At 46.2% G+C, this 25504-nt stretch overlaps 1 protein-coding gene across 16 annotated transcripts in view; it reads right to left on the bottom strand.

The window, feature by feature from the left end:
• Positions 1 to 6473: 6473 nt before the first annotated feature.
• Positions 6474 to 25504, bottom strand: part of LOC106592309 (leucine-rich repeat flightless-interacting protein 2) — a 42686-nt gene continuing 23655 nt past the window's right edge. For 6 of the 16 annotated variants that reach the window (XM_045699322.1, XM_045699326.1, XM_045699327.1 and 3 more), the window contains 7 exons: positions 19378 to 19413; positions 19138 to 19263; positions 18615 to 18878; positions 18303 to 18395; positions 17933 to 18028; positions 17629 to 17767; positions 14966 to 17168 (listed from right to left, as the gene is read on the bottom strand). In XM_045699322.1, the coding sequence (XP_045555278.1) occupies positions 15127 to 17168; positions 17629 to 17767; positions 17933 to 18028; positions 18303 to 18395; positions 18615 to 18878; positions 19138 to 19263; positions 19378 to 19413 (2796 nt within the window). In that variant the 3' untranslated portion in view covers positions 14966 to 15126. Of the gene's footprint in view, positions 8452 to 8637; positions 8743 to 9002; positions 9083 to 9238; positions 9404 to 14965; positions 17169 to 17628; positions 17768 to 17932; positions 18029 to 18302; positions 18396 to 18614; positions 18879 to 19137; positions 19264 to 19377; positions 19414 to 21897; positions 21976 to 25349; positions 25431 to 25504 lie in introns of those variants that run through there. The other 10 variants (XM_045699316.1, XM_045699318.1, XM_045699321.1 and 7 more) reach the window with 5 other exon arrangements.

The raw sequence follows: 25504 nt of genomic DNA, 5'->3' as shown, positions 1-25504 counted from the left end.
CAACATGATGGCTACCCCTTCAGTGAGTTGCAGGAGTGATCCAACTGGCCTGGGTCTGTGAAGAGTTAACTGGCAACAATAGCTTCTGGTTCAGAAGGATGAATGTTTTCAAAATGAGTCTCCCATGCAATAGTAGGAAGTGTCAACTTCCATTTATACATCATGAATAAACATAAGAAATCCATTGACGCCTTCCTATGATTTATGTTAAATGTCTTACCATGTGCTATAATATTTGTGATTAAAATGTCATTTAGGCTATAATAATCCTTGTGGAAGTAGACCACAAAGCCTGTCATGTTATTTTTATTTATGAGTAGACTGGCTGGCTAGGTACTAGAGTTTGACTTTATGGACCCAGTAACACTGCAATATGTACAGTTGAATGTTTGTGCTGTAGTGTTCAGGCGTCCCAACTTAAGCTTCTTGACCACAGTAAAAGTCTAACCCTTGCTGCCAAAGCTTTGTTCAAACTCATTTTTGATTCAATGGCCTTATGAGTTTTGAGAATGTTCTATTGTACAGTTGGACTGCTTAAACATATTCCATCCTTGGAGAATGCCACAAGTAAATTAACATAATTATACAGTCACTGATTTCCTTTTTTATATATATTTTATATTTAACAGGCTATTTGGCTTTCCTTTAGTCATGAACTTGCTCCAGCACTTATTTTAAGTGATTTGTCTGAACAGGCGCACTTTAATTCCGTTCCATAAATGACAGCACATAAAAACAATAACGTGCCAAAAACACGGAACATAGCAAAAGTAAATTGCCCGACAATAATCCACATCAAACAATTACACACAAAGACATGGAGGGGAACAGAGGACTAAATACATGCAGTAATTATGGGATGAAAACCAGGTGTGTAATGGAACAAGACAAAACCAATGGAATATGAGAAATGGAGCGGCGATGGCTAGAAAGCCGGTAACGCCGCCCGAACAAGAGGAGCCGACTTTGGAAGTTGTGACAGTGCCCCCCCCTTGACGCAAGGCTCCAGCGGCGCGACGACCCTGGAGGGCGATCGCGACGGTGACACTGCCGCAGCAGTTTGGGGTCCAAAACATCCGGAACCCAACACCTCTCCTCCGGACCGTACCCATCCCACTCCATGAGGTACTGAAGGCCCCCTGCCCAACGCCTCGAATCCAGGATAGAATGAACGGAGTACACCGGGACCCCCTTGATGTCCAGAGGGGGTGGAGGGAACTCCCGCACCTCAGATTCCTGGAGCGGACCAGCCACCACCGGCCTGAGGAGAGACACATGGAACGAGGGGTTAATGCGGTAATCAGAGGGAAGCTGTAATCTGTAACATACCTCGTTCACCCTCCTCAGGACTTTGAATGGCCCCACAAACCACGGACCCAGCTTCCGGTAGGGCAGGCGGAGGGGCAGGTTTCGGGTTGAGAGCCAGACCCCGTCCCCCGGTGCAAACACCGGGGTCTCACTGCGGTGACGGTCCGCGCTGTTCTTCTGGCGGAGCGCGGCTTGCTGGAGGTGAACATGGGCGGCCTCCCATGTCTCCGCACGCCTGAACCATTCGTCAATCGCAGGAGCCTCGGTCTGACCCTGATGCCAAATTGCCAGAACCGGCTGGTACCCCAATACACACTGAAAGGGGGAGAGGTTAGTGGAGGAGTGGCGAAGCGAGTTCTGTGCCATCTCGGCCCAGGGCACAAATGCTGCCCACTCCCCCGGGCGGTCCTCGCAATAGGACCACAGAAACCTCCCCACATCCTGGTTGACTCTACCTGCCCGTTACTCTCGTGGTGAAAACCTGAGGTAAGGCTGTCCGAGACCCACAGACGTTCCATGAATGCCTTCCAGACTCTTGATGGGAATTGGGGACCCCGATCAGACACTATATCCTCAGGCACCCCGTAGTGCTGGAAGACGTGAGTAAACAGGGCTTCCGCAGTCTGTAGGGCCGTAGGAAGACCGAGCAGAGGGAGGAGACGACAGGACTTAGAGAAACGATCCACAACGACCAAGATAGTAGTGTATCCCTGTGAAAGAGGTAGATCAGTTAAAAAATCCACAGACAGGTGTGACCAGGGTCGTTGTGGAACGGATAAGGGGTGTAGCTTACCTTTGGGCAGGTGTCTCAGAGCCTTACACTGGGTGCACACCGAGCAGGAGGAAACATAAACCCTCACGTCCTTAGCCAAGGTAGGCCACCAGTACCTCCCGCTCAAACAGCGCACTGTCCAACCAATCCCAGGATGACCAGAGGAGGGTGACGTGTGGGCCCAATAGATCAACTGGTCACGGACAGCAGACGGAACAAACATACGCCCGACAGGACACTGGAGGGGAGCAGGCTTTGTACGCAACGCCTGCTCAATGTCCGCATCCAGCTCCCACACAACCGGCGCTACCAGGCAAGAGGCCGGGAGTATGGGAGGCTGATCTATGGGCCGCTCCTCTGTGTCATACAGCAGGGACAGTGCGCCTGCCTTCGTATTCTGGGAATCTGGTCTGTAGGATAGGGTAAACACAAAACGGGTAAAGAACATGGCCCACCTTGCCTGACGAGGATTCAGTCTCCTCGCTGCCCGGATGTACTCCAGGATGCGGTGGTCAGTCCAGATGAGAAAAGGGTGTTTAGCCCCCTCAAGCCAATGTCTCCACGCCTTCAACGCTTTAACCACAGCCAACAGCTCCCGGTCCCCCACATCATAGTTACGCTCCGCTGGGCTGAGCTTCTTCAAGAAGAAAGCACAGGGGCGGAGTTTTGGTGGCGTACCCGAGCGCTGTGAGAGCACGGCTCCTATCCCAGCCTCGGACGCGTCCACCTCCACTATGAACGCCAAAGAGGGATCCGGATGGGCCAGCACGGGAGCCGAAGTAAATGGAGCTCTTAGGTGACCAAAAGCCCTGTCCGCCTCAGCTGACCACTGCAACCGTACGGGACCCCCCTTCAGCAGTGAAGTAATGGGAGCAGCCACCTGGGCAAAACCCGGATAAATCTCCGGTAATAATTGGCAAACCCTAAAAATTGCTGCACCTCCTTTACCGTGGTGGGAGTCGGCCAATTACGCAAGGCTGCAATGCGGTCACTCTCCATCTCCACCCCTGATGTGGAAATGCGATACCCTAGGAAGGAGACACCCAGCTGAAAGAACAGGCATTTCTCAGCCTTGACATACAGGTCATGCTCCAACAGGTGACCAAGCACCCTGCGCACCAGGGACACATGCTCGGCGCATGTAGCGGAGTATATCAGAATGCCATCGATATACACCGCTACACCCTGCCCGTGCAGGTCCTGGAAAATCTTGTCTACAAAGGATTGGAAAACTGATGGAGCATTCATTAACCTGTACGGCATGACTAAGTACTCATAATGCCCTGAGATGGTACTAAACGCTGTCTTCCACTCGTCCCCCTCCCGGATACGCACCATGTTATACGCACTCCTGAGATCCAGTTTCGTGAAGAAGCGCGCCCCATGCATTGATTCAATCGCCGTGGCGATAAGAGGTAGCGGGTACCTCACTGTGATTTGATTTAGACCTCTATAATCAATGGGCGTTGACCTCCATCCTTCACAAAAAAGAAACTCGAGGATGCGGGTGAAGTGGATGACCGAATGTACCCCTGACGCAGGGATTCAGAGGCATATGTCTCCATAGCCGCCGTCTCCGCTTGCGACAGGGGATACACGTGACTCCTGGGAAGCGCAGCGTCTACCAGGAGATTTATCGCACAATCCCCCCCGTCGATGAGGTGGTAATTGAGTCGCCTTCTTTTTACAGAAGGCGGGAGCCAAATCGGCATATTCTGGGGGGATGCGCATGGTGGAGACCTGTTCTGGACTTTCCACCGTGGTAGCACCAACGGAAACCCCCACACACCTCCCCGAGCACTCTCGCGACCACCCCGTGAGAGCCCTCTGTTGCCAGGAGATAATGGGGTTATGCTGAGCTAACCAGGGAAGGCCTAGTACCACGGGAAACGTAGGAGAGTCAATGAGGAAGAGACTGATTCTCTCCCCGTGACCCCCTTGCGTCACCATGCCCAAGGAGATGGTGACTTCCCTGATTACCCCGGACCCTAATGGTCGACTATCCAGAGCGTGAACCGGGAAAGGTCTAACTACAGGAATAATGGGGATCCCTAAACTAAGGGCTAACGCTCTATCGATACAATTCCCAGCTGCGCCTGAATCGACGAGCACCTAATGCTGGGAATGCTGGGAAAACTCAGGGAAACAAACTGGTACAAACAGGTGGTCAACAGAGGACTCTGGATGAGTGTGGTGCAGACTCACCTGGGGTGACGCCAGAGTGCCCTGCCTGTTGCCTCTACTCCCACAAGAACCGACACGACGCTGACCAGCAGAGTGCCCTCTGCGGTCACAGATGGTGCACGTGATGGCTCCTCCTCCAGTCTCCCTACGCTCAGCCCCTCCCAACTCCATGGGCACCGGAGCGGGGGTGCTGGAAGATGGCACCGACAGAGCCCCCTCTGGACGTCCGCGGGTGACCAGCTGGTTGTCCAACCGGATGGACAAATCCACCAGTTGGTCAAAGGAAATGGTGGCATCCCTGCAGGCCAGCTCACGTCGGATGTCCTCGCGCAGGCTGCACCGATAGTGGTCGATGAGGGCCATGTCGTTCCAGCCTGCTCCGGCGGCCAAAGTCCGGAATTCCAGGGCGAATTCCATGGCGCTCCTCGTTCCCTGCCTCAGATGAAAGAGCCGCTCCCCCGCCGCTCTACCTTCGGGTGGATGGTCAAAGACGGGTGAACTCCCCGAAGTGGTCCAACATCGCATCTTTTTCTCCCCACACGGCATTTGCCTACTCCAGAGCTCTCCCCGAGAGGCATGAGACGAGGGCAGACACTCTCCCTTTCCGAGGGAGCTGGGTGCACAGTGGCCAGGTAGAGGTCCAGTTGTAGCAGGAATCCCTGGCACTGTGCTGCCGTCCCATCATATTCCCTGGGAAGGGAGAGACGTATCCCACTGGGACTGGTTCCAGACGGGACGGGTAGAGGTAACCCCGGTTGCGCTGGTCGAGGCACTGGGGAGACTTCCTGTCTCTGCCAGAGGGCCATAGTCTGGACAACGCGATCCATCATGGTACCAAGATGATGTAACATAGCAGAATGTTCCTGGACGCGCTCCTCGACTCCTCTAACCGGGGTCCCTGCTCCTGCTGACTCCATAGTTTGCTGTGTAATTCTGTCAAGTGTGTGTACGGGAGGCGAAGTCAGGTGCAGGAGAGCAGAGTGTTGTGAACAGGCGCACTTTAATTCCGTTCCATAAATGACAGCACATAAAAACAATAACGTGCCAAAAACACAGAAAATATAAAAAGTAAATTGCCCGACAATAATCCACATCACAAACAAACAATTACACACAAAGACATGGAGGGGAACAGAGGACTAAATACATGCAGTAAGTATGGGATGAAAATCAGGTGTGTAATGGAACAAAACCAATGGAATATGAGAAATGGAGCGGCGATGGCTAGAAAGCCAGTGACGTCGATCGTCGAACACCGCCCGAACAAGGAGAGGAGCCGACTTTGGTGGAAGTCGTGACAGCAACCATAGCTGTCTGCATGTGAATGGTTACATATCTGGCCTTTCCCTCAGCTTTTTATCAAAATGAACATTGTTGCAGAGTATCTTTAATGTGGATAGATGTGGCCACATGTTGCTGCTGAGAAGGCAATTACATGTATCTCTAATTGCAGCTGACTCTTCATACAGCATGTGCTGCCTTTCCAGCTGCTTGTCAGCCATCAAGTATTCACGACATGTAACTTCAAAATACATAAATCATCCCTGTATGCTACGTTTTGTATCATGATGCAAAATGCATCATACATGGATGAGTTCTGTATTTTGAAAGTTGCGAATTTTAACTGGATGGCTGACAAGCAAATGTCATGTCAATGGACTAACAAAACAAATACCAAGAGTCCCGCTGTCTATTTTCTTATGTGGAAGAAAACGAAACTGAGGGACCTACCTGAATTTACCCAACAGAATTAACGCAGCAGTTGAGAATAATTAATGTAGCCGGTCAGGAGAATGAGGTTAAGGTTAGGAAAATGGTTAGGGTTAGCTAAAATGGTAGTTTTCAACAACTGTGGTCCCCGACGCGGCCACTCGTTGGAGCTGAACCGTTCTAGGCACAACTATAGAAACTATCATTCCCGACAAACCATCAGTATTATAACACCGGTACTCAGTTCTGGTGAGCTCCTGCCAAAGTCATGCTCAGCACCACAATGGACAAAGACATGACACGGCAGTGTAAATACTTTTTCCCTGTCAAGTTCTGAATGTCCAAAGTGAAGATAAATTCTGCTTCTAAACACGGACCGTGTTTCTCTTCAGCATCCCATAATGTGACACAGCATCAGGCTGTTTCCCTCTGTGGTTGCCATAAATCATGAATGCGTTTGGCATCTTTTACAAAACTATTCACATATGGACAAATAACGTTTTAGCAGAGAGTTTGCATTAGTTTAATGTGGTGCTTGTCAATGCTACATCAAACATCCCCTACATTTCTCAAGTAAAGCAAGGACCATACAGCCTCACCTTCCCAAAGACCTTTCCAATATTGCACAATGTTTACAATTAGCTTCATTCATGGACAAATAACAATAGTTTTAAAGCATGTAAACAGATGTAGTAACTTCCTCAAAAAGTAGATGTCCGAGCTTAACTAAAGTATAGGGGGTAGGAGGGGAAACATGTCCAAAGCACAAGTGAACAACAATGCTTTCTTCCCCCCCTCAATAAGGCATGACATGCTTGAGATTGAGGAGCAGGATAATAAGGGAACACTTCCCGTTATGTCAGAATATAACTGATGTTTTTATCGGCATGAGATCTGGTTTGTCAGATTGTCGAACATTTACAGCAAGTGTTACTGCGACAGCCGATTTGATACGTTCGAAAACTGTTGCAGTAGAAGTACATTTTTCAACTGATTGTTCGAGTTGTCGTTCCCCAATGAGTCGTTTAAATTTCTCAAGGCAGGACATAGTATTTCAGACTTAAAAGCTGGTGATATTTTTCCTCAAGTACCATTATAATTTTCATCACGTGGCACAAACAATGAGATGTATAGGATAATCCTGATTATAAACTGGGTGGTCGAGCCCTGAAAGCTGATTGGCTGACAGCCGTTGTATACCACGGTTATGACAAAACATGTATTTTTACTACTCTAATTACGTTGGTAACCCGTTAATAATAGCAATAAGGCACCTTGGGGGTTTGTGATATATGGCCAACAAATAGTTCTTAGCCGTGGTATGTTGGCCATATACCACACCTCCTCGGGCCTTATTGCTTAATTAATGTTGTGCCATGTGTATTTCCACCCATCTGATGTACTTGACATATACCTATGGAGACACACACATATACAACATAAAAATAAACATCACCTTACACATTAACATCAGAGTTTGGCTTGGGGGACAGGAGGGAGCAGAGTGCATTTTCACTTCAAAATATATTGACAATAAAAGAAGAATATACATGAAACACTCATTTTTAGTCTTTCTTCCTCTCTGTGGATGGATAAACTTGCTGGAGCAGACATGGACCCCAAGTAGCACAGAGAGATAGTGCCACGTGTTACAGAGAACAGAGAGAGATTAATGATTGGGAAGAAATGCTTTAGGGGTAATCATGGCACAGGGCGACGTACGAGCTATAGGAGGATAGGTAATCTTAAGAGCTATTGGAGGAGGATAGGTCCTCTTAAGAGCTATAGGAGGATAGGTCATCTTAAGAGCTATTGGAGGAGGATAGGTCCTCTTAAGAGCTATAGGTGGAGATAGGTCCTCTTTGCTGTCCGTTTGTGCAGAATATTCCTCCTTCACAAGTTAGTTGAGGAGTCCAGCCTCGGTCACAGTCAGTGAGGAGTGTTCCCAGGGTCAGTAACACGTTCCCTCTGTGTCTCTTGGTGAATCACTGGATATACTGTACAGATGGGCACAACACTGAATGACTGTTCCCAGGGTCAGTAACACGTTCCCTCTGTGTCTCTTGGTGAATCACTGGATATACTGTACAGATGGGCACAACACTGAATGACTGTTCCCAGGGTCAGTAACACGTTCCCTCTGTGTCGCTTGGTGAATCACTGGATATACTGTACAGATGGGCACAACACTGAATGAATCTGTGATTACAATATGTGTGGATATGTTTCATTGAAGCTTTTGCTCCAGCAAGTCCTCGCTTGGTTTGAATTCTCTGGGTGTGTGTTAATAGAGTGCCTGATAGATCAAAGTTCAAAGGTCATCGGAAGGTCAGAGATGCAAATAGCCATGACAACCAATAAGTACATCACTGCTGGGCCAATAGGGCGCTCCGATTAGCCTTCATCTTCTCCAGGCGCTTGGCCAGGTGGCTGTTACTGGCCTCCAGCTCACCAATCCTGTCCAGGGCAGACCTCAGCTAGAGAGAATGGAGAGAAAACATTTAGAGTTTGAGAGGGGAGAAGCAACCTAAAGGCAACAACGTATACCTGGCGTAGACTTGATGCAAAGAAATGTGGGGTTGACATACTACATATGACCCAATGGCTTGTGGGCTCTGTGATTCTTTGGTTGTTTTTGTAAACCTGACATTATAGTAGCCTACCTCTCTCTGTAGCTTGCGTTTCTCCACTTTGAGCTCGTCCTCTACTTTCTCTGCGCTCTCAGAGGCCGACTTGTAACGAGTCACCTGACCCTCCAACCGGATGATCTGGCCAAGAGAGAAATGAGGGGGTGAATAAATGGATTGTTGTATGAAATGTGATATGCCTCATACTAGACTGAACACGTGACTTACGGGACATATTCCATGGAGCTCCTAGTGGAGCAAATGGTCAATAGTCTCCAACCCAGACTGTACAAGATACTGCTTATTTTCTCACGTTTACCATGAGGAACGTGATTGGTCATGTGTTTCATGGATATAGTCATACATGTCTCCCTCTGTCTAGGAACTAAAACGGTACCTACATTCTGTTCCAGGGCTGTGACTTCCTGTACTGATTTCACCAGTTTAAACTTGAGGTCACTGATTTGCCGGTTGGCATCCCCTGTAGAAGAAGAAATAAAGATAGAAGGATGTCAGTCAAGTATTGTTGTATAGGTTTGCATAACGTATACTACACTCACACACTTGACAAAGTACACTAGGGAGACAGCCAGGTAAAAGGCTAGATCTGTCTTAGTAAACGTGAAATGTGACTCACTCTGTAAGTCGAGGATGTGGGGGTCCATGCCGTTCTCAAGACCGTCCTCCTCAGGACTCAAACCCTCTGTCCCGTTCCTCTGTTTCCCCTCCAGCTGAGACTTCAGCCTCTTCACCTGATCAGCTAAACTCTCCCTCTCATCAACTATTTTCCTCAGTCTGACTTCTGCAATACAAACAGACAGCTGACTTTGAATCAACAGCATGAAATTCTAATAGTTGGTTAGTAATAGGGTAGTTTGAGTAGTCGAGGTCAGTAATAGAGTAGTTTTGTACGTCAACTTTTACCACACGGTTCAATTAACAGCCTTGTTTTTTAGTTTCTAATCTGTATTATTTTTCTAATACATACAACACATTGTACTTAATTACCCAGATTTTTTTATATACACTGCTCAAAAAAATAAAGGGAACACTTAAACAACACAATGTAACTCCAAGTCAATCACACTTCTGTGAAATCAAACTGTCCACTTAGGAAGCAACACTGATTGACAATAAATTTCACATGCTGTTGTGCAAATGGAATAGACAACAGGTGGAAATTATAGGCAATTAGCAAGACACCCCCAATAAAGGAGTGGTTCTGCAGGTGGGGACCACAGACCACTTCTCAGTTCCTAGGCTTCCTGGCTGATGTTTTGGTCACTTTTGAATGCTGGCGGTGCTTTCACTCTAGTGGTAGCATGAGTCTACAACCCACACAAGTGGCTCAGGTAGTGCAGCTCATCCAGGATGGCACATCAATGCGAGCTGTGGCAAGAAGGTTTGCTGTGTTTGTCAGCGTAGTGTCCAGAGCATGGAAGCGCTACCAGGAGACAGGCCAGTACATCAGGAGACATGGAGGAGGCCGTAGGAGGGCAACAACCCAGCAGCAGGACCGCTACCTCCGCCTTTGTGCAAGGAGGAGCAGGAGAAGCACTGCCAGAGCCCTGCAAAATTACCTCCAGCAGGCCACAAATGTGCATGTGTCTGCTCAAACGGTCAGAAACAGACTCCATGAGGGTGGTATGAGGGCCCGACGTCCACAGGTGGGGGTTGTGCTTACAGCCCAACACCGTGCAGGACGTTTGGCATTTGCAAGAGAACACCAAGATTGGCAAATTCGCCACTGGCGCCCTGTGCTCTTCACAGATGAAAGCAGGTTCACACTGAGCACTTGACAGACGTGACAGAGTCTGGAGACGCCGTGGAGAACGTTCTGCTGCCTGCAACATCCTCCAACATGACCGGTTTGGCGGTGGGTCAGTCATGGTGTGGGGTGGCATTTCTTTGGGGGGCCGCTCAGCCCTCCATGTGCCTGCCAGAGGTAGCCTGACTGCCATTAGGTACCGAGATGAGATCCTCAGACCCCTTGTGAGACCATATGCTGGTGTGGTTGGCCCTAGGTTCCTCCTAATGCAAGACAATGCTAGACCTCATGTGGCTGGAGTGTGTCAGCAGTTCCTGCAAGAGGAAGGCATTGATGCTATGGACTGGCCCGCCCGTTCCCCAGACCTGAATCCAATTGAGCACATCTGGGACATCATGTCCCGCTCCATCCACCAACGCCACGTTGCACCACAGACTCTCCAGGAGTTGGCGGATGCTTTAGTCCAGGTCTGGGAGGAGATCCCTCAGGAGACCATCCGCCACCTCATCAGGAGCATGCCCAGGTGTTGTAGGGAGGTCATACAGGCACGTGGAGGCCACACACACTACTGAGCCTCATTTTCACTTGTTTTAAGGACATTACATCAAAGTTGGATCAGCCTGTAGTGTGGTTTTCCACTTTAATTTTGAGTGTGACTCCAAATCCAGACCTCCATGGGTTGATAAATTGGATTTCCATTGATTATTTTTGTGTGATTTTGTTGTCAGCACATTCAACTATGTAAAGAAAAAATAATTTAATAAGATTATTTCTTTCATTCAGATCTAGGATGTGTTGTTTAAGTGTTCCCTTTATTTTTTTGAGCAGTATATATACACAGTACCAGTCAAAAGTTTGGACACACCTACTCATTCAGCCCATCTATAATTTAGCCCAAATAACTACCGCTTCCCCTACTGTATTTATTTATTTATTTTGCTCCTTTGCACCCCATTATTTCTATTTCTACTTTGCACTTTCTTCCACTACAAATCTACCATTCCAGTGTTTTACTTGATATATTGTATTTACTTTGCCACCATGGCCTTTTTTGCCTTTACCTCCCTTATCTCACCTCATTTGTTCGCATTGTATATAGACTTATTATTCTACTGTATTATTGACTGTATGTTTGTTTTACTCCATGTGTAACTCTGTGTTGTTGTATGTGTCGAACTGCTTTGCTTTATCTTGGCCAGGTCGCAATTGTAAATGAGAACTTGTTCTCAACTTGCCTACCTGGTTAAATAAAGGTGAAATAAAATAAAATAAAAATAAAAAATTCAAGGGTTTTTTCTTTATTTTTACTATTTTCTACATTGTAGATGTAGAAAATAGAGAAGACATCAAAACTATAAAATAACACATATGGAATCATGTAGTAAGCAAAAAAGTGTTAAATATATTTTAGATTTTAGATTCTTCAAAGTTGCCACCCTTTGCCTTGATGAGAGCTTTGCACGCTCTTGGCATTCTCTCAACCAGCTTCATGAGGAATGCTTTTCCAACAGCCTTGAAGGAGTTCCCACATATGCTGGGCACTTGTTGCTGCTTTTCCTTCACTGCGGTCCAACTCATCCCAAACCATTTCAATTGTAGCCATGCTGGTTAAGTGTGCCTTTAATTATAAATAATTCACTGACAGTGTCACCAGCAAAGCACCATCACACCCCCTCTTCCATGCTTCATGGTGGGAACCACACATAAGGAGATCATCCATTCACCTACTCTGTGTCTCACAAAGACACTGCGGTTGGAACAAAAATAATCGCACATTTTGACAGATTTCCACCGGTCTAATGTCCATTGCTCTTGTTTCTTGGCCCAAGCAAGTCTCTTCTTCTTATTGGTGTCCTTTAATAGTGGTTTCTTTGCAGCAATTCAACCATGAAGGCCTGATTCACACAGTCTCCTCTGAACAGTTGATGTTGAGATGTGTCTGTTACTTGAAATCTGTGAAGCATCTATTTGGGCTGCAATTTCTGAGGCTGGTAACTCTAATTAACTTATTCTTGGGGTGGCAGGTAGCCTAGGGGTTAGAGTGTTGGACTTGTAACCAAAAGGTTGCAAGATCAAATCCCTGAGCTGACAAGGTAAAATCTGTCATTCTGCCCCTGAACAAGGCAGTTAACCTGCTGTCATTGAAAATAAGAATTTGTTCATAACTGACTTGCCCAGTTAAATAAAGGTAATAATAATAATTATCTGCAGCAGTGGAAACTCTGGGTCTTCCATTCCTGTGGCAGTCCTCATGAGAGCCAGTTTGATCATAGTGCTTGATGGTTTTTGCGACTGCACTTGAAGAAATGTAAAACGTTCTTGAAATTTTACAAATTGACTGACCTTCATGTCTTAAAGTAACGATGGACTGTCATTTCTGTTTGCTTATTTGAGCTGTTCTTGCCATAATATGGACTTGGTCTTTAACTTCTCTAGGGTAGGGGGCAGTATTTTGACGTCCGGATGAAAGGCGTGCCCGTAGTAAACTGCCTGCTACTCAGGCTCAGAAGGTAGGATATGCATATTATTAGTCGATTTGCATAGAAAACACTCTGAAGTTTCTAAAACTGTTTGAATGATCTCTGTGAGTATAACAGAACTCATATGGCAGGCAAAAACCTGAGAAACATCCAACCAGGAAGTGTGGAAATCTGAGGTTTGTAGTTTTTCAAGTGATACAGTATACAGTGACTTAGGGTTCATTTTGCCCTTCCTACGGCTCCCACTAGATGTCAACAGTCTTTAGAACATGGTTTCATGCTTCTACTGTGAATGGGGAGAGAATAAGAGCTCCTGGAAGTAAATGAGTGAGAAAATGACATGAGTTCAGAGGCACGTGCTCACATGAGAGTTAGCTGTGTTCATTTTCTTTGTTGAAGAAATTGGAATTGTCTGGTTGGAATATTACTGAAGATTTATGATAAAAACATCCTAAAGATTGATGCTATACATCGTTTGACATGTTTCTACGAACGTAAATATAACTTTTTTTTACTTTTCGTCGTGACATTTTGCGCGTGCTTCCTGCATTTGGAGTAGTGGACTAAAGACGCGAACAAAAAGGAGGTATTTGGACATAAATGATGGACTTTATTGAACAAAACAAACATTTATTGTGGAACTGGGATTCCTGGGAGTGCATTCTGATGAAGATCATCAAAGGTAAGTGAATATTTATAATGTAATTTTTGTCATTTCTGTTGACTCCAAAATGGCGGGTATCTGTATGGCTTGTTTTGATATCTGAGCGTTGTACAAAGATATTTGCAAAATTTGCTTTTGCCGTAAAGCTTTTTTGAAATCTGACACAGCAGTTGCATTAAGGAGAAGTGTATCTATAATTCTTTGAATAACTGTTGAATATTTTATCAACGTTTATGATGAGTATTTCTGTAAATTGATGTGCTCATTCACCGGAAGTTTTGGGAGGCAAAACATTTCTGAACATTACACACCAATGTAAAATGTTTTTTTTTTTATATAAATATGAACTTTATCGAGCAAAACATACATGTATTGTGTAACTATGAGTGCCATCTGATGAAGATCATCAAAGGTTAGTGATTAATTCTAGCTGTATTTCTGTTTTTTGTGACGCCTCTCCTTGCTTGGAAAATGGCTGTGTGGTTTTTCTTGTCAAGGTGATGTCCTAACATAATCTAATGTTATGCTTCCGCCGTAAAGCCTTTTTGAAATCGGACAATGTGGTTGGATTAACGAGAAGTGTATATTTGAGAAATTAGAATTATGAGATTTTTGTTGTTTTGAATTTGCCGCCCTGCTATTTCACTGGCTGTTGAATAGTTTGCCCCCCAGGGAGGTTAACCAAATAGGGATATCTTCTGTATACCACCCCTACCTTGTCACAACACAACTGATTGGCTCAAACACATTAAGGAAAGAAATTCCACAAATGAACATTTAAATGAGCACACCTGTTCATTTAAATGCATTACAGGTGACTACCTCATGAAGCTGGTTGACAGAATGCCAAGAGTGTGCAAAGCTGTCATCAATTCAAAGAGTGGCTACTTTGAAGAATCTCAAATATAAACAATATTTTGATTTGTTTAATACTTTTTTACTACATGATTCCATATGTGTTATTTCATAGTTGTGATGTCTTTACTATTATTCTACAATGTAGAAAATAGTAAAAAATAAAGAAAAACCCTGGAACGAGTAGGTGTGTCCAAACTTAATTCATTGCAATTATAAAACATTTCACCCAACTGATCACAATCTGCAGTTCATTGAAAACCTGAGAATATGCACACAGTTGCTTACCACTGAAATACTGTACAGTATGTTGGAGGGACTGTGAGTATGGATGAAAAGAGTTTAAAACAGCTGACACATACAAATGAGTGGAGATAACATGTCATGGGATTGATATATTCTCCCACTTATTACCTATTTAATCATGTAATTGTTATCTAGTATGTTGCGTGTAAAAACCAGACACATGAACAATACAGAAGTGTTATTGTGTAATATAATCCTACCACCTGTGCATAAATGGAAGCTTGGTGAGGTTTTATGGAACCCAGAAATCAGTGAGTGTATGCAATAGTGCAAAATACAACAAAACCAATCGCTCTTCAACATGGTTAATTTATTCAAGGCACTAAATAAGTCATTAAATAAAACATGTAATTCCTTTGAGTAAAACAAAGAAACCCATAGAGACTGGCTGCAACCCCAGTCAGTAGTCTATTACACATCAAATAACACTTTGAGAGTACAGTGATCATCAACTAGTTTACTTTGCAAGGATCTTTGCTCTTGCCCTTTCTATTGCCCTTTAGTCCCTTTCTTACACCGCTCTCCTGTTTCTGGGCTTCTTCCACTGGGGGGCGCTCTCTCTCCTCCTCCGCCGCCTCGGGTAATGGCTGTATCTCTTGGCCAAGTGCCGAGGGTCCGGGTGAGGAGCTGATGTGCTCTTCTTCGACAGGTAGATAGGTTTCCTCCTCTTTCACAAGTAGAACGGCTTCTTCACAACTGTCTATATATCCAGCGGAGGCCCCATCGTTTAACTCATTGTCTCCCCCTGCTGGTGAACCTGTTGAAGCCTCCCCCTGTTCTGTCTGTTGCTCCTGAATGGCTTCCTGCTGAAGTTTCTCCTCATAGATGTTCTCCTCAATGATGCACCATTCTTCTCTCTCTACACGACTGGGTGATTCTGACTGGATCCTGTCTGGGCTGGGCTCTACCTCCTCTGTCCTGTCTGAGGTAACCTCTCCACTAGAGTCGCTCATCCTCTGAGTTAGAGCTACATCCCGTGAGTTTTCCGTCAGTACTTGATCACTCTCAGATTGTTTACATGTACATTTACAGGTACATCCTTGTTTCTCCCTTGATTCTGCTGCATCCATCTTCTGATCACCTTGAACTCCTGGTAAGGTATTTTCTAAGCTGGTCTCTAGCCTCTCTGGTAAATCAGGGATCACCTGTTCGTCTAGTCTAGTCTTCCGCTCCTCTGTTATGATAGGTGTTACCGTTTTGTCAGAGATAGTGGATGGGGGCTCCTTTGCCTGAAGCTCTTTAGTATTTGGTTCATCTTCCTTCATGCCACATAGAGATTCCTGCCAAATCTGATCTGGCTTGCTCTCCACTGAACTCGACTCCAGCTCTTCAACCCTCTCAGACAATTTCTGTCCGTCAGAGTCTGTGATCTTTGGCACAATTTCCACAGAGCTTTCTGTACTGAAATGATCATTCTTATGTTGCTGAAGGTCTAGAGAATTCTGTCCATCTTTCTCAAATTCACTTAACGTGTTTATTATGAGCTGATCTGTCTTGATTCCAACCTCGTCAGGACATTCAGAGATAAACAGTTCAATAGAGACTGTAGATGAGATAGCAGATGTTCCAGCAGATGTTACTTGGCCAGTCTCTGCCTGATGCTCTGGAGGATGCCCTGGAATATTCTTCATCTTCATCCCAATTGTTTCTGTTTTGTTTAATGATCCCTGAGAGATCTGATTTGGGCTGGTCTTTGCCTCACCTAGACATACAGAAATCCTCAGAATCATCTTAATCATCTCAGATTCCGTGATCCTTGAGTTTTCTGGAATGACCTGATCTTTAGTCCCAGGATCATACTCCTGGGTGTTCTCTCCTTGCAGGTCACTTTGAGATTCACTTTGGATTTGACTAAGAGTTGCCTCTGTCTCAACACAGAGAGTTGGGCCAGAGATTTCCTGTTCTTCAAAGTCAGTAGACATAGCTGTGAGAAGCTCTGTGTTTTCCCGTCCATTCTCAAGGTTTGTGTTCTCCTCACATTGTCCGTCAGTGCCACCGCTTACTGGTACAGCTTCCTTGTTACTTTCTCCACAGTTTTCCTCATTCTCTGCCTGTTCCAGAGATTCTGGTTCAAATCCTCTTTGATTCACCCCATCTCCGTTGTCACTGCCACCATCTGTATTTTCCTTTTGAACCAAAATGGCTCCCTCAAGTTCAGCAGGTTCCACCAGGGTTTCTGTGTCGCAGTATTGGGGTTTCTCTACTTCATATTCAACCTGAGTCTCTTTGTCACCAAAATGCGCCAAAATGGCTACTTCAGGTGCAGCAACATCCACCTGGGTCTCTTGGTCACAGTACTTGGACTGCTCTGCTTCAGTGTCTGTTTGTTGCTGCAGGCTGTCATTCAACTTGTCTTGGTACAACTTGTCCGAAGATTCTATCTCCAGTAGTGCCCTCTCCTGGTCATGTGAGTAGTTGTCAGCCTCATGTAGAAGTCTGCTTCCCCCTGGTGTCCTCACCTCGCCATGATCCAACTGCATCTCTGGTGCTTCGCCTGGAAGATCACAGGGAATAGATTGGAGGGCCAAACACAGGTCATTCTTCAGAGTCTGAGAGTGCAAGCACCGAAATTCAATGATTGCTGGAGGGGAATTAATTTGGAGCCATTTGTAGAGAATACAATCAAGGCCTTGATCCCGGCTGATTTAGAATGCACAATCAGCAACTGACTCAACAGGATTAATTAACATTATGATGATAATCCCATGGAGGACAATACTGCAAAACAATGATGTCAGAAAAAAGAAAAAGAAAGCCAACCATCCTCGTTTTGTATCCCATCATGCAACACAAATATAACCCTGACATTTCTAACGGTGATTCATCCGAATGACAGAAGACAAGTGAAATAAAAAACATGACTGCACAATATCATTCAACATGATTCGAGTAGGATGGTGGTAAATAAGCAGAGATCAGATATGAGCAATTGCACCGGTGGGTTATTTTCTTACCAAGCATGCTCTCCCCACCATGAGATGGCTGGGACTCCTGAGCCAATCGGGAGGTAGAGTCTGCACTGAGAGGCCCGTCAATCATTTGTCCTGCATCCCCATTGGTGGTTACGTCAGGTGACAGCACTATCCCATTTTTCTGATTTGGGAGAGAATGAGCAAAATTAAGCTGAATAATCTTTCAGAAAGTCTTTTGCCCATTAGAACTTCCTATTGTTCTAGTGTTTGCTGACATGTGCATGGAGGCCCTCTTTGAAGTCAAGATGAGGAAACCTTCACTCAGCAGTACTTCAAGGTGCTGTACCTTCAGAGCGTCTTTGAGGTGGACCACCTGATCCCTGAGCTTATCCCGCTCATCCCGCACGCCGGCGTCTGAGAATTCCCTCTGCCTCTCTAAGGCCTGAGCCATACCCAAGCAGCAGCAGCAGGGGGAGGAGGAGGAGGAGGAGGAGGAGGAGGAGGAGGAGGAAGAGTGGGTAAAGAAGGGAAGGATAAACACAGTAAAGGAAGAGAGAAGCATTGAGGGGAAAAAGAGATATAGTGGAAATGTCTTGGTTAGTTTGGAGCGTTAAACTTGAGTAGCTGACAAAGGAATGGAAGCGTTTTCTGTAGAACTTCCTGGAGCAATGATGCGGCTAACAGTTTGGGGTTCACCCTCTATTCCGCGAGCGTACCCCAATCTTTTTCTCCTTCCATCCGAGTGTCTCCTGCAGGTCGGAGATCTCCCTAACACAGCTGTCCCATTTGAGACGGAGCTGGCCCACCTCCTGGCCACGGGACGAAAGCAAGATGGAGGAGAAGAAGGGACAGAGGAGAAGGGAGGGAAAATCAGCATGCAGAGAGTATGCAGCAGGAAAAGAGACTACAGCAAGTTTAGCAAGAGACCTAAGTTAAATCTATGTTAGTGTTATGTTCTGAGTGGAAGTACTGTTTTTGTTACCGTATTGTTGTTAGCAGGAAGTCTTTGCGATGACCTGAGTACTCACGGTTAGCAGTTCTTCACTCTGTTTCAGCGTCTCTCTCATCTCGTTAAACTGGCGCTGCAGAACACTGTGGGCGTGCCTCTCCCTCTCAAACTCCTTGGCCTTGTCGTTGTACTCTCGTTTAGACTCGTACAGCTGCTCCTCCAGCTCAATGAGCGAGTCCTTCAGCGTGTCCACCTGGTACATGAGGTTGGACTTCTCGTTGTGTAGCTGGGCGTTGGACACCATGGCCTTACGGTACTTCTCCTCAGACTCCACCAGGGAGTCCTGTTGAGAGACAAAATGGAGGACAGTGGAGGGGTGAGAGGTCAGGGGAGAAACAAAGCAAAACAGTTAAGCAGTTAATATCTCAAAAACAACTACGCAGACGTTGTTCGTCTTCAACCGTGGAATACTTACTGTAATAATCAGAAGTGTTTCTGGAGTCAACAAATTGATTCTAAAAACATGGACTTTAGACCATGGACCATCTTTTTCCCAGATATACTGTATGGTCCTACTCATAGAAGTATCTCTATGGTCCTACCTTTATCTCTCGAATGGAGGCCTCTGTCTCTACTGAGATAGAGGTGTCACAGCTGCCTCTGCGAGAGGAGGGCCCGCCCAGCGATGCTAGAGTGGCTGCTGAGAGGGTAGAGGCAGTCCTGGAACCCTGGGAGGAAACAGGACAGGGCCGTCTTGAAGGCTGTTTCACAACAGTCATATTCCCTACTTCATCTTTAATACATTAAAAGCTAGAGTTTCAGATCAGGTGTGTGACCCGTACCTTTTCCAGGAAGTCCCTGTCTGATCTCTCCTCCACCTGTAGAGGGAAAAACTACTTGGTTACTCTTAGGAGAGGATAAGGAGAGGAGATAAACATATTTACAATGTCACAAATTTAGTTGATTGACACACCGTAAATCCAGGCCATGCCCATACTGTATCCGTCTCTGTATATCCACACACTGCATCACAACAAGCATCTTTAGAGTCATGCTTAACTCTCTCTGGATCACCATCTGATTCTGAACCACGGAACCACTGGACACTACAGACTTACTCAAATTATATCCACTGGACACTACAGAGTTAGTCATATTATATCCACTGAACACTACAGACTTACTCATATTATATCCACTGGACACTACAGAGTTAGTCATATTATATCCACTGGACACTACATACTTACTCATATTATATCCACTGGACACTACAGAGTTAGTCATATTATATCCACTGAACACTACAGACTTACTCATATTATATCCACTGGACACTACAGAGTTAGTCATATTATATCCACTGGACACTACATACTTACTCATATTATATCCACTGGACACTACAGAGTTAGTCATATTATAGCCACTGGACACTACAGACTTACTCATATTATATCCACTGGACACTACAGAGTTAGTCATATTATAGCCACTGGACACTACAGAGTTAGTCATATTATATCCACTGGACACTACAGAGTTAGTCATATTATATCCACTGGACACTGCAGAGTTAGTCATATTATATCCACCGGACACTACAGACGTACTCATATTATATCCACTGGACACTACAGACTTACTCATATTATATCCACTGGACGCTACAGAGTTAATCATATCCACTGGACACTACAGAGTTAATCATATCCACTGGACGCTACAGAGTTACTCAAATCATATCCACTGGACGCTACAGAGTTAATCATATCATATCCACTGGACGCTACAGAGTTAATCATATCCACTGGACGCTACAGAGTTAATCATATCATATCCACTGGACGCTACAGAGTTAATCATATCCACTGGACGCTACAGAGTTAATCATATCCACTGGACACTACAGAGTTAATCATATCATATCCATTGGACACTACAGAGTTAATCATATCATATCCACTGGACACTACAGAGTTAGTCATATCATATCCACTGGACACTACAGAGTTAGTCATATCATATCCACTGGACACTACAGAGTTAGTCATATCATATCCACTGGACACTACAGAGTTAGTCATATCATATCCACTGGACACTACAGAGTTAATCATATCATATCCACTGGACACTACAGAGTTAATCATATCATATCCACTGGACACTACAGAGTTAGTCATATCATATCCACTGGACGCTACAGAGTTAATCATATCATATCCACTGGACGCTACAGAGTTAATCATATCATATCCACTGGACACTACAGTTAATCATATCATATCCACTGGACACTACAGAGTTAATCATATCATATCCACTGGACACTACAGAGTTAGTCATATCATATCCACTGGACGCTACAGAGTTAATCCTATCATATCCACTGGACGCTACAGAGTTAATCATATCATATCCACTGGACACTACAGAGTTAATCATATCATATCCACTGGACACTACAGAGTTAATCATATCCACTGGACACTACAGAGTTAATCATATCCACTGGACACTACAGAGTTAATCATATCATATCCACTGGACGCTACAGAGTTAATCATATCATATCCACTGGATGCTACAGAGTTAGTAATATCATATCCACTGGACACTACAGAGTTAGTAATATCATATCCACTGGACACTACAGAGTTAATAATATCATATCCACTGGACACTACAGAGTTAATCATATCCACTGGACACTACAGAGTTAATCATATATCCATTGGACACTACAGAGTTAATCATATCCACTGGACACTACAGACTTACTCAAATCATATCCACTGGACGCTACAGAGTTAGTCAAATCATATCCACTGGACACTACAGAGTTAGTCATATCATATCCACTGGACACTACAGAGTTAGTCAAATCATATCCACTGGACGCTACAGAGTTAGTCATATCATATCCACTGGAGACGACAGAGTTAATCATATCATATCCACTGGACACTACAGAGTTAGTCATATCATATCCACTCCAGTCCAGGCTGCATGTTAGTTGTCAGTGTCACCCACACACCAATGCGTCCACACAGAGGCCCACCTCACATTGGCCAGGTCGGGACCATATATTCTTTGCTTGTACCAAAGCTGCAGTCTTTGTAATGTCCACCAGGGGGCATAAGGGACCTGAGCACTGTCAGCTGTCTATGAGCATTACCTTGGTGCAGAGGACACACAGGACAGGACCATAGAGTTCAGTTCTCTGGACAATACACTCTTCATTGGGATGATAATAAGTGGGCAGTCATTTAACAGAATAGAGAACAGAGAAAAGGATGTAGGGACTAGGCCTAAAGAAGGCTGCGGGTTAGAGGGAGTGACCAATGAAGAGAGCTCACCACTGGGCTGGCACGGGCAGAGCTGGCCCTGGACGAGGCCCGAGAGTTGGAGCCCAGAAAACCACTGTAGTCTGAAGGCTGGCACAAGAAGAAGATGGATAAAATAGGAAAAGAGAAGGAAATGGAAAAGAGAGAGAGACGTTAGTCACAGAGTTTGTCAGTCAGCAAGCAGGGACAGACAGAGCTGAAGCAGGGACGGACAGAGCTGAAGCAGGGACGGACAGAGCTGAAGCAGGGACGGACAGAGCTGAAGCAGGGACAGACAGAGCTGAAGCAGGGACAGACAGAGCTGAAGCAGGGACAGACAGAGCTGAAGCAGGGACAGACAGAGCTGAAGCAGGGACGGACAGAGCTGAAGCAGGGACAGACAGAGCTGAAGCAGGGACAGACAGAGCTGAAGCAGGGACGGACAGAGCTGAAGCAGGGACGGACAGAGCTGAAGCAGGGACGGACAGAGCTGAAGCAGGGACGGACAGAGCTGAAGCAGGGACGGACAGAGCTGAAGCAGGGACGGACAGAGCTGAAGCAGGGACGGACAGAGCTGAAGCAGGGACGGACAGAGCTGAAGCAGGGACGGACAGAGCTGAAGCAGGGACGGACAGAGCTGAAGCAGGGACAGTCAGAGCTGAAGCAGGGACAGACAGAGCTGAAGCAGGGACAGACAGAGCTGAAGAGACAAGGGAATACATTGATAGTCAACCAGGCCCTGTTAGACCAAAGACAACCCTCCCACACATCAAAAACCCAGACACATACAATTCCATGTGTACGCTCCACTCTAGACTCCACCATTCTAGACATACTGCAAACCCCACGCCACAAAGTCACAATCAAACTGTGACTTGGCACAGTGTTTGCAAAGGTCATCGACACACAAGACGCACTGTAAGATAATTCAGGATGGTTATTGGTGGAATACAGCTAAGTGAAAACATGGATTCCTTCTTCTGGAAGTCTGAAATCCACATGTGGGAAAGACACAAGAAACCCCAATAGAAAGAAGTAGTGGGGTGACGACACTGTCATGCAGACTTCTCCTGGGGTGGCCAACCCTCCTACTGGAGAGAATCAGGTGTGTTCGAGCAGGGCTGGAATAAAAACCTGCACACCCAGCCTGCCGCTAGTATCGCTTCAAGAGGAGGGTGGGTCGACCCCACAATGCAATTCCACGTTGGCACATGGGGCATGCCAAGCAAGGCCCCCTCATCAGGGTAACACAGTGATACATTCCATGCATGCTGTCTATTCAAGCCTCGCTTTTGATTTGAAAACCGTCACAACAACCACAATTCTAGACATACTTGAAAACCCAACACAATCTCACTATGACTTTGCACTGTGTTTCCAAAAGTCATCAACACAAAAGACAGAGTGGGAATTAGTGGAATACAACGAATTAAAGAAGGATTCCTTGTTTGGCGAGTCTGCTAAAAACAGAAGACACCACTGATCCTGATAGAAGTAGAGACTGACAACACTGTCATGCAGACAGACTATGGCCAGGGGTGGCCGACTGTCTTCCCAGAAACCTATTGGATGTGTAGGCTTTTGCTCCAGACCTGCTCCAATACAACTGATTCTACTAATCAGCTGCTCATCTGGGTGTTGATTAGCTGAATCAGGTTAGAGCAGGGCTGGAACAAAAGCCTGCATACCCAGTAGCTCATATCTCTCCAGGAGGAGGGTTGACCACCGCTGGACTATGCAATCCCATGTTGCCACAGGGGGCATGCCAAGCAACCTCCCTCAGGGTAAGAGAGGGGGCGTCAGGGCTTCTTACACCACAAGAGAGATGGAGCCACTAAAGCGCCGTGTGCTACTCTGCACAGCCTCGTCACACACAGAGCCCTGTAGATAGGAGAGAGACACACACACACTGCATCAGACTTCACCGCACGCACGCACGCACGCACGCACGCACGCACGCACGCACGCACGCACACACACACACGCACGCACACACGCACACACACACACACACACACACACACACACACACACACACACACACACACACACACACACACACATACAGACACATCCATCTCAGTAATCATGCAGGAAAAGGACCAGAAGGATCAGCTGTACATCCCACAATGTCTTATAGCATGCCACCTAGCAGACACCACTGTACTTCTGCAACTCAGCTTACTGTCTCACGTTCTCCTTAACACTTCAAAGTGTTTTGGAAATGTCACTTTTAGGGCCAGGACTGTATGTGGGTCTTGATAACATCTAGCCCCTCTGCCAAACCATTCTCACATACCTTATAATGACCCTAGTAGTGACACATCACAGATCTATCTATTTATCTACTGTCTAAACAGGTGGTGAAAGGTCAGAGGTCATAGGAAAGAGGAACCAACCCTGTGACTCTGGGTGCGTGGGCCATCAATAAAGAGCATGGAGGGCTGAAGATGGACAGAGAGGGAAACAATCCAACATTCTACTGTAAGTGATAAACAATAGTGATTCTATCTAGTATGTACAACTGGAAAAAGCTCTACGTTTTGAGAATATCCTATTCTGTCATTCTAAGAAACCAACAGGAGGGTGAGGTTGAGTGGGTAGGGAAGGAGGGAGAAGTTGAGTGGGTAGGGAAGAAGGGAGAGGTTGAGTGGGGAGGGAAGAAGGGAGAGGTTGAGTGGGTAAGGAAGGAGGAAAGGAGAGGGTGAGTGGGTAGGGAAGGAGGAAAGGAGAGGGTGAGTGGGTAGGGGAGGAGGAAAGGAGAGGGTGAGTGGGTAGGGGAGGAGGAAAGGAGAGGGTGGGTGGGTAGGGAAGGAGGACAGGAGAGGGTGAGTGGGTAGGGAAGGAGGAAAGGAGAGGGTGAGTGGGTAGGGAAGGAGGAAAGGAGAGGGTGAGTGGGTAGGGGAGGAGGAAAGGAGAGGGTGGGTGGGTAGGGAAGGAGGACAGGAGAGGGTGAGTGGGTAGGGAAGGAGGAAAGGAGAGGGTGAGTGGGTAGGGAAGGAGGAAAGGAGAGGATGAGTGGGTAGGGAAGGAGGAAAGGAGAGGGTGAGTGGGTAGGGAAGGAGGCAAGGAGAGGGTGACTGGGTAGGGAAGGAGGCAAGGAGAGGATGAGTGGGTAGGGAAGGAGGCAAGGAGAGGATGAGTGGGTAGGGAAGGAGGAAAGGAGAGGGTGAGTGGGTAGGGAAGGAGGACAGGAGAGGGTGGGTGGGTAGGGAATGAGGACAGGAGAGGGTGGGTGGGTAGGGAATGAGGAAAGGAGAGGGTGAGTGGGTAGGGAAGGAGGAAGAGGTTGAGTGGGTAGGGAAGGAGGAAGAGGTTGAGTGGGTAGGGAAGGAGGGAGAGATTGAGTGGGAGTAGGGAAGTAAGGAGGGGAAAAAGGAGGTCAAAACAAGATGGAGCAGCATTGGGAAAAGGTGGAGCAGCATTGGGAAATGGAAAGAGGGATGAGACGTGAAGGAGAGAGGAATAAATGAGTGGGGACAGACCCGGCCATTTTGAGTGGAATTTTGATGTCTGAGGGAGGGGAGACTGTTGGAGCTGCAGTACAGATCAGATGAGAAGTTTCTCTACAACGCCACAACACAGAGAGAGAGAGCGAGAGAGAGAGAGAGAGAGACACACAAACATGAGGGGAGAGTGA

Source organism: Salmo salar, chromosome ssa17 (assembly GCF_905237065.1).
Source record: "Salmo salar chromosome ssa17, Ssal_v3.1, whole genome shotgun sequence".
Classification (NCBI taxonomy): Eukaryota; Metazoa; Chordata; class Actinopteri; order Salmoniformes; family Salmonidae; genus Salmo; species Salmo salar.
This window is presented reverse-complemented; position numbering and strand designations above follow the sequence as displayed.